Source organism: Dermacentor silvarum, unplaced genomic scaffold, assembly GCF_013339745.2.
Source record: "Dermacentor silvarum isolate Dsil-2018 unplaced genomic scaffold, BIME_Dsil_1.4 Seq13659, whole genome shotgun sequence".
In the NCBI taxonomy this organism is placed as follows: Eukaryota; Metazoa; Arthropoda; class Arachnida; order Ixodida; family Ixodidae; genus Dermacentor; species Dermacentor silvarum.
Genome location: NW_023605718.1, coordinates 25,501 through 41,513, shown reverse-complemented (window position 1 = coordinate 41,513; position 16,013 = coordinate 25,501). Strand labels below are relative to the sequence as shown.

At 47.9% G+C, this 16,013-nt stretch overlaps 1 protein-coding gene across 1 annotated transcript in view; it reads left to right on the top strand.

The window, feature by feature from the left end:
• Nucleotides 1-15,376, top strand: part of LOC119434619 (dual oxidase-like) — a 112,121-nt gene extending 96,745 nt beyond the window's left edge. Inside the window, 1 exon segment of the mRNA XM_037701724.2 lies at nt 14,167-15,376. Coding sequence (XP_037557652.1) covers nt 14,167-14,292 — 126 coding nt within the window. The 3' untranslated portion in view covers nt 14,293-15,376.
• The last annotated feature ends 637 nt before the right edge of the window (nt 15,377-16,013 follow it).

The window sequence follows — 16,013 nt, the reverse complement described above, 5'->3', positions numbered from 1 at the left end:
GCGGCCAGTGTGTCCTGCAGAGAGTGGGTTGGCCGCAGTAGCCTTCCGGTAATGAAAGGGAGCAGGACATACGTTGACATGTCGGACCGTAGCGAGTGGGGCACACACGGGTGCAGGATCAGCTTGAGATGCAGGGAGAAGGAATGCTGTGGGAGCACTTCTAGTTTGGGATCATTGCTCTTGCCTCTGCAAGGGGATTTTAGTCGAAGCAGCAGAGGTGGAACCAGCCACCACAACACGGGAAAGGCCATAGGCTTCTTCGTCGTCCGAGTTTGTCATTGACACGCTGTATGTCAGTGGCGAAGTGGGAGATGCATGCCACATGGCGACGTTCATGGTTACATTGGGACACGTCGACCGGCACCCTTTCAGAAGATAGCGAAACCACTAACTGGTGGCTTAGGTAGCCAACAGCTCGCGACTGAACATGCTCTAGCGAGTCTCGGCACATTGTAGATTCAAAGAGTAACTATGGTGGCTCCCATGAGCCGAGGACGATAAAATGCGGTAGGGCAAAGCGATCGGAGCGCGAACATGCTGAAGAAGGCCATGTTGAGCGCAAGTAGATTAATGAAGTGAAGCGGCTGCAAGAGCTCCTCTCGCCGACACAGCTTGGGGACCGCTGTCCGTCGCAGCTACTTTTCAGCACTCGAGGACACTCTACTGAAGCAACACCTTGTCCGGTTATTACCGCCTACCACCTTGCTTAGGTAGTTTTGGCATTTACATCAGACTTTAACCTGTCCGAGCTGGCCACCCTCACCGATAATATCTGGAAAACAGCAAAGCTAAGTCTGCTGCAATACCTTTGACATCTTCCGCGCTGGCAGTGCATTGCTGACTAATACAACTTTTGCTTCGGACCCTACTTCTCTAATACACGACGACCTTGCCGAGATTCGCGCTAAAATCTGAAGGCTCACGGATCTTGGGGCAAGCAACCTCACCATAAACGACGACGGTGCCACAGCAACACAGTTCAAATTCGTGAAGCTTCGCACGGTCTCAACTTCGTTAGCCAGATGGCTCCAGCCGTCGGTCTCCAGCCTGGCACTCTTCAGTCTCGACGCCTTGTTGGTACTACCGATTTGGGCCGTAAGCATGGAGTTACTCAACTGGCTGGCTTGCCCGCATACGGGGCTAGTTAACGATGATGAGAGGCTCTTGTCTCTGCCAGTACGTCTCATTTTCTTATTGCAAGACTCGATCAGTGGACTGCATTTTATCATGGACACTGGGTCCATGAGAAAATTCCTGTCCATGGAATTCCTGTCTACCAGGCTATGGTAGACAGGAATTCCAGAGTGATCGTGAAACTGCAAGCTGTCAACGGCAGCAAAATTGATGTATCTGCCCCCTGACACTAGACTTAGAAGAGCGTTCATGTGAATATTTCTGGTATTTTCAGCCAGTCTCGCCAATTATCTGTGCCGACTTTCCTTCTAACTATGGCTCCTAGCTGACTTTCAAAGAAAAAGATACTCAATTCCACAACTGAACGAAGCGTAGCCGGCAAGATTTCTGCTATTCCACTACTCCACGTGCTTTCACAGTGTTTCAAACCCATACGTTTTACTAATTCTCGAGTTTTCAACCCTGACCGCTTCACTTAATTGAACTAGGCCTCTCTGCCACAGCATCGAACGTCACATTGCCGCATTACGCCATCCGTGTGATGCATCACTCCGTGACCTCGTAGCAGAGAATTTAACAGTAACCAAGCACGAGTTCGACTGGAGATTGGTATTGGTCGCCCAGTGCGCAGTGTTTGGTCGTCACTTTACACAGTGCCCGTGGAAAGACTGCCACATTTCTCAATAGGCGTGATTCCGGGTTTTACTGCGACTCTCCACGAAGCAAGGGTATTTTCCAAAAGCGATCTGGCAAAAGCCTATCTTCAGATTTCTAAGATCGAAGAAGTCATTTCCACTACCACCATCAGGACCACTTTCGCTTTGTTCCATTTTCTTCTAATACATTTGGCCTTTAAAGGGTCCTGAACCATTCTTTATCGAAGTAGAGAAATGTATTGGACGCTCAAACGGATTATTTCAGAAATACTTTGCCGCAAGAAGTACTTCAATACTGTTATGAGCCAGTTGTCCGGCAGACAAAGAAGATGCTGAAGCATAGAGCCGAAGAGATGAGGAAGAGGTGAAACTGTGGTTTGCCATCTTTGTTGTTGTTGGCCAACATTTAGTCTCCTTGTACACAGTGTGAATAAACCCCCTTTTCTGTAAATCTCCCCGTAACATCTTGGTGGAGGTGCGGGGTACATCACCAGCACATCACGGAACTTCGAAGCGGAAATCTCGTGGGCCCTTCGACCATGTCGACTGAGAGGCCCGCTGCTTCAGCTTCGGCTACCACAGCACCGATTGTCTTGACTCAACTCCGGGATACTGGCGCCTTCTCGGGCACTGACAACAAGGACGTTGAAGACCTGGCTAATCGAATACGAGTGCGCCAGCAAGAGCAACCGTTGGGACCCGACTCTAATGTTGGCGAACATCATTTATTACCTCGAGGGAACGGCCCCGTGTTTGGTTCCGAACACACGAGGAGGAATTGACCAGTTGGGACACTTGCAAGCAAAAACTGCAGGAACTCTTTGGGAAGCCACTTGGCCGCCAGCGAGCTGCCAAGAAGGAACTTTCGTGCCGGGCCCAAACATCTACTGAACTGTACGTTGTGTACATTCAAGATGTATTAGCACTCTGTCGGCGGGTCGATGACAAGATGCTCGAAGCTGACAAGGTCAGCCACATTCTTAAGGGCATCGCAGACGAAGCCTTTAATTTACTCATGTACAAGGACTGCTCGACGGTCGACGACATTATACGAGAGTGCCGACGCTTTGAAGAAGCAAAGAGCCGTCGTGTCTCACAACAATTCGTTCGGCTCCCTAATACCGCCGCTAGCTCTCGTGTGAAGACGTCCAGCCGCCTGGTACCGAAAACTTGCTGCGTCTTGTCCAGCGTGAGATTGAGGCTGCGTCTCCGTCGGTTCCCCCGATACGTTCTTACGACGAGTCCCGCCCGGCAGTATCTCTGATTCAAGCTGTCGTACGCGAAGAGCTGGCGAACGCAGGCATCCGTCCAATCTGTTCTGTAAGTAGCCCTACGGTCGGCAATTTCTTTAGACCTCCACGCCCACAATCGACATACCTCCGATACCGCGACCCAAACCAGTGGCGCACACATGACGACAAGCCCATATGCTTTAATTGCAATGGAGTTGGTCATATTTCCCGCCATTGTCGCTATCGTCAGATTTCGTCTCCTCGTCCCGCGTACGCTTACTGCCCAGAAGACAGCCGGTTCTCGCCTTTTCATGCCCGCAATGACCTGCCGCACTGTGATATTGCTGCTCCGACTCCACACTACGATCGCCGCTCGCCGTCCCCACAGAACCGGCGTTCTCGCCACCGATTGCCCGTCGCTCACCGTCGCCATACCCCCGCCGTCCCTCATCGGAAACTGACCGGTGCAGCTCCGGAGGTGATGCTGCATTGACCAACCGACCCGGAAATCCTCTGTTGACCCTGACCACCCGACAAAACCTTTTGGACATAGAAGTGGACGGCGTGCCTGTTTCGGCGCTCATAGACACGGGGGCGCAATTATCGGTTATGAGCGCTCGCCTTTCTCGTCGTCTCCGCAAGGTTCTGACGTCGCGGCGTCGCCTGTCGTTCGTGTAGCGACGGCGGCACATCTTGCGTCGTTGGGATGTGCACTGCGCGTGTGAGCTTCGCCAGTCACCAGACCTCAGTTCTATTCGCCGTTCTGCAGCAGTGTCCACATGAAGTCATCCTCGGCCACGACTTCCTGAGTACCCATTCTGCCCTCATCGACTGCTCTTCTGGCCTTCTCCAGTTGGAACTTCCTTTTGTACCATCTCCCACCGAGTCACAGCCGCGTTTATGTGTCGCGAGTTTGTTCGCCTTCGACCAGCCGCCGCGACGTATGTCACATGACCTCTGATTCCGCCAATTTGTGATGGCGACTACGTCATCTCTCCTTCCCTAGACGCTCTTTTAACAAGGCAGGTAACCCTCCCTCACTCTGTTGTGACTGTTTCTGCGAACGGGCATGTATCCCTATCTGAACTTTGGACGGGACTCCACAGTTTCTTCCCGAAAGTATCACGCTGGGACATCATAGCACTTTAGACGCACACGACCTGTGGCCCTTACTACGGAGCTGCCCCGTCTTCTGGAAGCCTGACAATAGTACTTCATTTGATGCACATTTTGACGCCATGATCGCCCCGACCTTTCGGCTGCTCAGTCTGACAACCTTCGTCGTTTGCTAGCCGCTTACAGCGACGTTTTCGATTTTGCTTCGCCCCATCTCAGCCAGACAAAAGTTGTGACTCATCGCATTGACACCGGCAACGCCAGTCCCATCATAGGCGTCCTTACAGAGTGTCTGCGACTGAACGGCGCGTAATTCAAACTGAAGTCGAGAAAATGCTTACAAAGGACATCATCGAACCATCTACGAGTCCTTGGGCATCCCCTGTGGTGCTTGTCAGAAAAAAAGACAACACCTGGCGGTTCTGCGTCGACTATTGCCACCTAAACAAGATTACTAAAAAGGACGTGTACCCACTGCCGCGAATTGACGACGCCCTCAACTCTTTGCATGGCGCACAGTACTTTTCTTCTATAGACCTTCGGTCCGGCTATTGGCAAATCGCCGTTGACGAAAAAGACAGGGAGAAGACCGCCTTTATAACACCCGATGGGCTCTACCAGTTCAAAGTTATGCCATTTGGCTTGTGCAATGCCCCCGCAACATTCGAAAGAATGATGGACTCCCTTCTTCGTGGTTTCAAGTGGTCTACGTGCCTGTGCTATCTCGATGACGTAGTCATTTTCTCGCCTACGTTCTCCAGTCATCTAAGGAGACTCTCGGCTATTCTGCGCATCCTTCGCAATGCAGGTCTTCAACTTAACTCTGCCAAATGACAGCAGAAGTGGAGTTATTGGCAATCAAAGATCGCATGTGATCGCCTTCGCGGTGCTCCCGATTTTTCTTCACTGCCTTGCACTGAGAAAGCTACGCCAGAGCGAAGCGTTTCCATAACTCTCCGCCGACTTAAGGTCAACGAGGCGTGCAGTTCGAATTTGATTTTGGATGTTCACATAGAAGCCACTACTTTCTATTTTGGCTCCTGTGGTGCGCCAAACTCACAGGGTATCGCTCAATTTATGGTTGAGTTCACGGCGTCTCATCTCTTTGCTGTGCTACAGTGTACTAGATAGCTACGCCGGCTAATCTCACCCCGAGCGAAATTTCCTTTCGCACTTATTCCTACGACAATCACACTATTTTTGAGGGTTGCACATGTTCGCTCGCGCGAGAACATCAGCAGCGCGCATATCGGCTAAGCGATGGATGCCGCGCTCTGGACTCGTGTTGAAAAGATTCCTAACGTGACGAGCTTCGACCACAATGGCACCACACCTTGCGGGTGTGCAACTCAGGAATGAGATGCCGGCGCTGGAGATTTGAGTCACATCACCCACAGATACCAATCAGAGCACGCTGGTATCCTCAGCGAGGCGCAGGAGCTCAGTGAGCGCGCACGTCGCGACACCCCACGGCAGCCGCGGTATGCAGGCCACGCTGCAGACGTGAAACTGCAGTGGCTAACTACGTGCACGACAGGGCTGCAGTGCGCACTCGCGCTCATGTGCTCCAGTCTGGCCGAGCTATGTAGTGAAGACCAGTTTTGTCTTGCACGAGCTTGACCAAGGGATAGTAGCCACATTCAAATTGAGCAACAGCTCAACACAAAGCGAACTGTGCCAAGGCGTCTAGCCAGGAGTGGCCAGGCTTGAGTGCGCGCTGGCAAGCATACGTCTGGTGTTATTAGGTTTCGCGTGGTTCGAGGCTACTTGATTGTTCAAAATTATAAAAGTAAGTGAGCCCCGACGAATGTGACACTGATAAAAAGTGTGGTCAATGTTTCATTCCTACGCGGTCGGGCGTTTCCAGACGAGAGTCGGCGATAGTACGATAGTCGTACTTCCGGAAGTACGTAATTCATATCAAAATTTGAAACGCAGATTGCCGCTTACTTCAATTAAACTGCGTCATTGAATATACACAGTAACAGTAGGACGACGCGCACTGATCCAAACGCTTCTTGATTGATTTCAGGTATTGGCCAATAGCAAGCGCATATGGGAACCTGTTATTGACGATATATAGTATCCCGAAAAGAGTGACAAGGAGGATTCTGTTGATAAGAAAGTGTTTGAGAAAGAGGTGATTTCACACTGCGCTTGCTAGCGTCACGCGCCGCGGACATCTGCAAAATTTGGCTGAGATGTTCACAGCAGTGTATGCTGTCTGCGGTCTGTGTTTCTTCACCAAGCCCCCACGGTGGTTCAGGACCCGTTTAAGAACACTGCGCAGTCATTTCGGCTTTTTATTCACGTTGTCGACCATGGGCTTTCGTTCGTGTTGGCGTATGTTGAGAACATACACCATAACATAACAAGAAACTCATAATGAACACATCTGGCTGCTTTTCCACTCCTTCAAGCACTTGGTCTGCTCACCAATTCACGGAAGGTCCAGTTTGGTATGCCATCTTTGGAGTTTTTTGGCCATACATTAGCAGTGATGGCACCAAGCCTCTGCTTACCAAGGTACGAGCCATAGACAATACACCCTCGTCTCAACATTCCATAAATGCATACTGCAGCGGCGCTACCTCGGCTTAGTAAACTTCCACAGGCATTTTAGCCCTTCCTGTGCAGCAACACTTGAACACCCAAAGACCTCCTGGCTAACCCTCAATCTGCGGCCTCACCTATAACCTGGAGAAATGCATTAGAAAGGTATCCGCGGCCATAAAGGCTCAACTAGCCGAAGTGACACTCCTAATGCATTTAGAGAACAATGCCCCAATCAGTCTTATGATGGACGCATCCCGTATCGCTGTTGGAGCAGTTCTTCAGTAGTTCGAGGATAGTGCCTGCCAAGCTTGTACTTGGGGTCAATCCACTGACTTGAGGGCAGGTGTCCATGACCGAACATACAGTCTAAATCCTGTTCGTGATAGTGAGTACATGGCCATGGCTGTTGACAGTTACACTGCCTGGCGTTTCTAGACAACGTCCAAGGAGACATAACTTTCCTGCAGGGGTGGATATAGCACAGGTTTACCAGCAGGTGTCACCAGGCCCGCTGTCGATGAGGGCTTCTAGCACAACTGTCGCTTGAACTGTAAGAACGATAACGCTGTTAGGGTGGCTAGAATTGGGTTTGTGTGAAAAGCGGTTGCGGAAACCGGTCCCCAGAGCACACCGGTGCCGCAAGGGGCGCTGTACGTGGGGGCGCGGTTTGGGCGCGGGGGCACTGTACGTATGGAAAACAGGGATGCAGACGAAATCAGCACTGGGAACATACAGAACTTTCAAGCATGAAATTGCCAAAGAAAATATCTACGATAATTTTAGGGGAAGCTCTTTGTTGTTTGAAGCCAGGACGGGAGTATTGTAGGACTAAGATGTACCGAGTCAAGTACTAAGGCATCGACACGTTGTGCGGTGCATATGGAGAGGAAGAGGAAACGGCTGAACATCTCATACTTTTCTGTAAAGGGCTTAACCCTACAGTGCAAAGCAATAAGGCTGATTTTTTCAGAACATTGGGGTTTAGGGACAGTGGAGGCAAAATAGACTTTAAGCGGGTAGAAATAACCAAACGGGGGTTATCTGATTGGTGGCAAAAATCAAGGCAGGGGTGAAATTTCACCCACCACAAAGTACAAAATGTGTTAATAGTCATGGCTAGGCGGCGTATGCCACCGCCCGATTTAAAGTTTTCAGCCTCATTCATCCATCCATCCATCCATCCGTAAAAGAGTGGAGCAGACGGCGTACTGCGTAGCGCTGCTCGCGCCCGACGAATCTTGCTCGTGCTACTTTGTGCGCACCAGTTCTGAGTAATAAGGGTTTTTTTTTTTTTTTCTGAGCTTCTGCATTAATATATGGCACACTCTAATCGTGCAGCTTGTTCTTCTCGGATGCCCGTGAAAGCATGCGCGTCGAGAGGGGACTGAGTAAGACGTGGCGCGCACCAACGAGAAACTGGATTTGATGACGCGGTTCGACATGGCACAAGAGCACCTGATTTAGAAGCGAAAGTGTATCAGAGAGCAACACATTCATTCAGATTGTGTTAGGCTGCTCCTTTCAGGTGCAGAAATGTCAGGACACTGATCTTTCTTTACATTCCGTAATGTAAACATTTAGTCAAGGGCTGAATGCACCACCTTTTTTTTTCTTTGTGGAAACATGTTCCGCTGAAAAAAAAAAAACAACTTATCAACAGTGCAAATGAAAGCATATACTATTGGCTTATGCATTATAGTTACAGCTATAGAGAAATTAACCAAACTTTTATGTCAGGAAAAAGCTTTATTCCACACTCTCTATTCAAACTTCTCCAGATAGCAACTTAGCATTAATTTTAATTCCAATGTACTTTAGTGTCATGCCATTTTCCTCATTACAATTATGAATCGCTGCAACTAATTCAAACCATGTTTTTAATATTTATTTCCATTGTTAAATGCTTGCCTGCTCCTTTGCCGAAACATGTATTTAGACCCGTTACATGCCACTGGTCTCAGAATTGTGTGTACATTTTCTCTGCACACAGGAAAATTGAATTAAAAGAAATCCAGTGCCCTTCCACTATTGTGAAGATGGAAGCCAGCGAAGCTGTGGCTATGGTGGGTCTGCTGTAGTGAATATTGCTATAGTGAATTTATATATTATCATTATTGATTATCTTGTTACGTACGGGGGGAAATACGTAAGCAATATATTTACAGGATATTTACAATAACTATAGCGGCTGACAAGATAGTAGTTGTTGGCGTCGCCTAGCTCGCGAAATTAAGAGCATCGTCTTCTTTGGAGTAATCGTACACGTCTTTTTCATCAGCCAGTCACAATATTGAGCGTCTTCGGCATGTTCGTCAAAGAGCAAGGACACCGATGTCTTGTTTTCGCCTGGCGCGATGGCCAAGTAGTGCGTTTGCTGCGTCAAGTCCGCCCGTGACGCCGACGAGATCTCTCCCGTTCCCCCTCTCGGCGGCTCATGCCCACATATCCAACGCGGGTATGAGCCACACGTGATTGCTTTCTTAGCTTCCTTCTTTCTTTCGTGCTCTCTTTCTTTCTTTTTTTATTGTCCCTGGCTCACACCCGCATATCCAAGGCGTGTATGCGCCACACGTGATTTTAGTATCGTTAATCATGACGTAACTGACGAGCATGTGATATTATTGATGTCATGACGTATCAGTCATGTTACTCATCCGTTTTGACAACTGTGAGAGCAGCATTCTGGGCAAGTTGGTAATCAATTACTCAAGTATTACTTGAGTAATGGATTTAATGTAATGGAGTAAATGGAATATGAGTATTACTTGTATCCATTACTCAATAATAGTTGAGTAATTGACACCTGTGTTAAGGCACAACTGGGGGGAAACTGCCACGCATATGGAGCCGAAATGCTGATGATGCTAGTTTTCTTTTTTTTTTTTTTTTTTACACACGGACACGATCCTGGGTGAACTAGCCCTTAATAGCTTCGCTGTAAAACACATGCATGCACGAACAAGTTTATTTAAACTTTGCAGAAATTTCCAAGAGAAGTTTACTTTATTCTATTAGAGCTGCCTGTCAGATCTTGGTATTGCGCGAGCCCACTTTTGAAACACGTCTTTGCACGCCAGTGCTGGGAACAATGATACTTTTTCGGCGGACGACCGGTACCCAGAATTGCACTCAGGAACGAAGCACCAGCCTTCAGTTTTCTTCTTCGTTTTAGTGTGCATCTTTACTACAGCTCACAAATGCATGACCCATGTAAAATAAAAATCACGTAACCGATAAAAAAAAACTATGCAGCAGCAACTCCGTGACGCCGCCGCGTTACAGGAATCTGCGACGGCGGTGGCGGCACAGCCCCGATGGATGGATGGATGGATGGATGAGGCTGAACCCTTTAAACCGGGCGGTGGCATACGCCACCTAGCCATGACTATTAACATATTTTATACTTTGTGGTGGGTGAAATTTCACCCCTGCCTTGATTTTATCCACCAATCAGATAACCTCTGTTTGGTTATTTCTACCCGCTTAAAGTCTATTTTGCCTTCACTGTCCCTAAACCCCAATGCTTTGAAAAAATCGGCCCCGTTGCCTTGCACTGTAGGGTTAAGCCCTTTACAGAAAAGTATGAGGAGTTCAGCCGTTTCCTCTTCTCCACACGCACAGCACAACGTGTCTATACCTTGGTACTTGACTCGGTACATCTTAGTCAGCAATACTCCCGTCCTGGCTTCAAACAACCAAAAGCTTCCCCTAGAATTATCGTAGATATTTTCTTTGGCAATTTCTTGCTTGAAAGTTCGGTAGGTTCCCAGTGCTGATTTCGTCTGCATCCCTGTTTTCCACAGACCCCTCTCTGTTTCCTTAAACTTTTTCTTAACCGCTGTTTCCTGGTTTGCACCCCTCCTGCAGTCCAAATATTTGATTGACAGTTTTCTGGTCAGCTTCCTCCATTTTGTATCAACATTCCTCATGTACAAATAACTGAAAACTCTCCTTGCCCACCGATTTTCTGCCATTTCTCGCAATCGCTCCTCAAATTCTATCTTGCTGCTGGCTTCCCTGCCCTCGAATGACGTCCATCCCATGTCACCCTGTACCCCCTGATTTGGTGTATTTCCGTGTGCTCCCAGAGCCAGTCTACCTAACCCTCGCTGCTTAACTTCCAACCTTGTTCGAACCTCTGATCTCATGCACAGGACCGCATTGCCGAAAGTCAAACTAGGGACCATCACCCCTTTCCAAATCCCTCTCACCACTTCGTACCTATTGTAATTCCACAGTGCCCTATTTTTCATCACAGCTGCATTTCTGCTACCTTTAGCTGTCACATATTTTTCATGTTCCGTTAGGTACTCAGCCCCATTGTTTATCCACACTCCAAGATATTTGTACTTATCCACCACCTCCAGCGTAACCTCCTGTATCCTATGCTCGCTGCCCTGATTATCATTAAAAGTCATGACTGCTGATTTTTCTTTACTAAACTTCAAACCTAAGCTATCTCCCTCTTTATCACAGATGTCCATTAATGTCCCGCGCCCCCTGCAGCAGCGCCCCTAGCGGCAGCGGCGCACCGAGGGACCCTGTCTGGCAAGGGAAACGCGCCGTGCTTTTCACACCTCCCAATTCTAGCCACCCTACCGCTGTCTAGGCATGCAGAGCATAGTGATGGTCACAGTGAAGTCGTCATGGTGTGTCTCATCTTATGCGACTGCTAATGTTGCAAGCACGATCTGAAATCTATGGGCAGAAATCTATGGGCAGAAATCTATGGGAGTGGCGGCGTCGTGCATGTTGTTGGCGAGCTTGACCAGGTGATTATCGTCGTGTCGTCACAGCCGTAGATGCTTGGTTAGGTTCAGCAGCAAAAGTGCCTTGAGCAGCGCGCTGTAATTGTTTGCGTAGTTCGCCCAACAACCGGGGTATCCATCCGGTGGAGCACCTGGGAAGGCCGTCAGTTACTGAGCTTTGTTCTGGTCAGAAACTGTTGTCGACGGGTGCGTTCCGAAGACATGGTGTGTGTTAGAATTTTTGTTTTTAGGGGCTCGTGGGCTTTTGCCCAAAGGCTAGATCAGGACGTCCGTGAGCTCGTTGGCCACCACCTACGTTGGTGACGACATCGCCTTGTAGTATTATGTCATTTGCGAGGTGATTCTATGAAAATAGAATTCCACTTTGTCTTGAAGAAATGGGACTTGGGTATTCTGTATCTAAAAGGACGGCATCTAAAACCGCACCCTTGCAATATCATGGAGGCGCGTGCTTCAGTCCAGGAAAACGTTCTAGGGTGAAGACAGTGCTGGTTCACCGCCCTACAGCGAGATAGAAAATAATGCGTGGCTTTTGGAGTGATCATTGCGCACACGCCCTTGCAGCTATATTTATGTTTGTTTTTATTGCGATATCAATTATTGGGACACCACAGGCGAATAGCCCCGGTTGCCGTCGCCGGGATGTTCCGTATAACTATCGCACCCTGCACAACGTAGGCAGTAGGTGCGAGGGTGAGTGGAGAAGGATGGTGACTTGATGCGCACCTTCATCTCGCACGCTCCCTTGTTGGAGGTAACGGCATCAAGCGCGCACAAGGGAAGTGGGTGGGGAGAGGTAGAATTTTATTTCATGTGCAATACAGAACATCAAAAGTTAGAGAAAAGGCTGCTTTTAGGCAGCCTCACAAAGCTCTCACCCCGTGTATCTTAGGCATGGGTCAGCATTTAGTCACACACCTATTGAATGATACATCACGTGGTGAACTAGATACAATTCGCGAACATTGTTTAACTGCACGAACAAACGGACCACAGAGACAGCATGGAACAAGGACCGGTGCAGGGCCTTGTTCCATGCTGTCTCTGTGTTCCGTTTGTTCATGCAGTTAAACAATGTTCGCTAATATGGACCAACTCGCTCAACAAGTTCTTCTAAACCAGATACAATTCATTGAAATGGACAAATGTGCAAGCTATAATCACAATGAAGACAAGTACAAAAAAGTTACAATAAACATCTGGTATATAATTTCACACGACTCATTTCATGGTACACAAATAAAAAAAATTCAGTTTATCTAAGCATAAGAAACTGCACACACAAATAGCATGCAAAGAAAATAGAATACATTATAAAATCAGCGCTACAATAAAATGCATGTTTGTCGAGCGTGAAATACTCTATATTTAAATTTTGTTCATAAGAATTACTTCATATTCTAGGAATGATGCAACATAACCTATCTTCATCATAATTAGTTCTGCTGGGATGCACCTCCTAATATTCGAAATGTCTAGTGTTATAGGTATGATGTTAAAATCACCGCCACAAATAATTACCAGTAGCGCAGTAATGAGAAAAAAAAAAACTTCGAGATATTCCAAGAATGCACTATGTTTCCCGCATGGAATACGGTAAACAGATACCAGGTGAACACGTGAGCGCGCTGATCAAACACGCGAGCTGGGTATCCTGGCCGTGGTTGCGTATCAGTGCTGCTGTGCGACCCGCGTGCGCTGTCTTTGGAGGTGACTTCTAGCGGCTGCTTCCCGCACGGCTAGTGTTTGTGTAATCTCAAGTTTACTATCCGCGTTGAAGCGAGATGCAGCACGGAGAGTTCGCTGCCCTCTGTTTGCGCTCTTCAGTGTTGTGACAACGAGTGTCCACGGTAATCGAGTGAGATCTGTTCATGTTTGCCTCTTGATACATTACTCCATGTTCATTAATTTATTAGTAAGCAAATGTTTACTGCAATTTATAAAGTTGTTAAATCTATGAACCTTACTTCGTGTAATTTTCAAATACTTTGCTATCGCTATCTATGCTGCACCTTACGGGCAAAACTGCGACTTCAATTTTGGCTCCTTCAGCTGAGCACGACTAAAATCCACGCCGAACCATGCGTTGCGTTACTATTCTTCCGCAGAATAAAGAGGTGGACAATCTTCAGTTAATCTGTGAATGATTGATTTGAGCACATCAGGGCAATATATCTGGAGAAGCGCCTTGCTGTGACTGCTTTGTAAGGCCTATTGGTACTGCTATGATTTATTGGAGAACTTGTCAATTTTCAGAGATCTTTTAAATTTATGAAAGTGATTAAAAATAGCATTCTTGACTTTTGTTTCCTGAGACGACACTACTGCGACACGAAATGAATGCACAAGTATTGTAGTGATATTGTCAAGAAATGAGTAACAGAAGACACAAAACTTAGAACCTATATTGAAGTGAAATATTGAAAATAAAGACCAACTATGGGAAACAGAAATCCACCACGGATAAAGAAAGTAGTCTGTTTTTGGTGCAGCCATTATAAGTAAAACGTTACCAAATTTTTCTTTCTACTGCAATTACGGTGCATGAAGTTACCGTGTTTGGGTCTTGTTCATGTGTGACACATTGTGAATGTCACGGTGATGTTCCGGTAGAGACGGAAACGTAATAAAATATTTAATTTTATGCCACTAACTATATGCAGCTTGTGCGCATGTTTTAAGCCGTCTATATAATACCTGCAGGTGAGCAAAGTGGGCGTATTCAGCTGTGGGCCTTCGGCTCTCACGAAGAGCGTGAGCTCCGCCTGCGAGACGGTGAACAACAGCCGCAAGCTGCCGTACTTCATACACCACTACGAGAACTTCTGACCAGTGCGCGCCAGGCACTGGCGCCATACTGCCAAAAATGAAGCCAACTGTGATGATGACGACAGTGCACGTAGCTCCAGCCGCTGCTGCTGATCGTCTGTTCCCGTTACGTACCGTGGCTGCTTCTGGCGCGGCCATTTCGACTCAGCGCCTACACTGACGGGACTTGCACGAGAAGGAACTTTTCTTTTTGGTGCCTTTCCGTTCCGCCCCTTGCTTACGTATGTGCTTCGCGCTCAGAAGCATCTTTGTAGGTAGCCTCAAAAGTGTGCGTCGTTCCTCGTCGAGTCTGATATATGTTGTGTGCGGGCATAGCTGTTCCGCTGAGTGTCGGCGCTCACTGGGTGATAAGGAGACAACGTGACTCATATGCAACCAAAAGTGTTTGCTTTACACGCAACAGAAATGTACGCCTACTCTGCGCCGGCTATCTTGTGAAATTATCTATTTTTCTTGTTTCGACTGTTTTGAATGTCTACTACCGAACTTCCTGTTATGAATGGTCCCAGACAGTTGTAAGTCGGTGCAGGCTCGAGCTGAGCTCTGATGGCATTCAGCGGGGAATATATTTATGATATTTTAATGCATCTCAACCACCTTTTTTTTTCCGTAGCCTTGCTGTGGTCCAATCGGTAAACCTGCTTGCATCTTAGGCAATAATTGGCTCTGATGGTATTGGTTTTGTGTCGGACCTTGTAAAATCATACCAGATTATTGAGAAATAGGTTCAATTAATTAGGCGATCCAGTCAGGTAATTTTTAGTAGTATGCCATAATGTGACAACGGGATGACAAAGAAAGCATCAGGAGGAAGGTAAGCGTGTACAGCCCATGTTAAGTTCTTTCAGTAATGTGTCAAGTTCAGTGGCATGATTTCAATGTGGCTAAGCAAGTCTGGCAATAGTGATTGCGAGTTTACACAATGTGTCCCACGAGGCCTTTAGCTTCTGAACAATCTGATGAGTTGGTCCTGCTTGACGTTCTTGGACTTAAATTTATGAACTGCAAACGGAGATTAAGTATTTCCTGTAACACTTTTTGTGTACCCACATGTGGTGTTGCGTTAGTCATTGATGTTATATCGCAACCACTCTTGGTGATTTTATCCAGTTTCTTTTACGCACACGTTTTGTAATAAAGTTATTTTTTATCCACAACCTGGTTTTTGTAGCGTTAGCTACACTGGCCTAGCCAAGCCCGTTTTGCGCGGTACATCAAGAGCCGTGCTGCGCATGCGCAAGGATCAGTGATGTCACACGGCTTGCGCACCGGAGCCACCGGAGCCGGCACCTCTCGCGCACTCCGCCGCCGCCGCGCGCGACTCACCGCCGCCGGTCTGCGCATTCCAGAGGAGTGACGTCGTAGCCGTGGTAGACGCACTGGCGCCGGCGCGCGCGCGCTGTGCAGTCGCCGTCTGACACTGCGCTGGAGCCGCTGCGCTTCTGACTGGCGTTTGCCAGTGTGGTATAGCCATGGAGAAGGAGAGCGCAAGTGCTGCTCAACAGCGCAGAAGAACGGAGAAGCTTGACTCATGGGATCCTGAAGTAGTTGCCTGGCAATTAGCGGTTGAGCGTAGGAGACAACCAGGAAAGCTAAGAATAATCAGCTGAACCTTTGCTAATGCTACGTATATCCTGGCATAGTCGAGCTAAGCCACTGCAACTTTTTTTACTCTGGTGAAAACGTGCATAGAAACCTTATAAATACCCGCGAGGTATGAC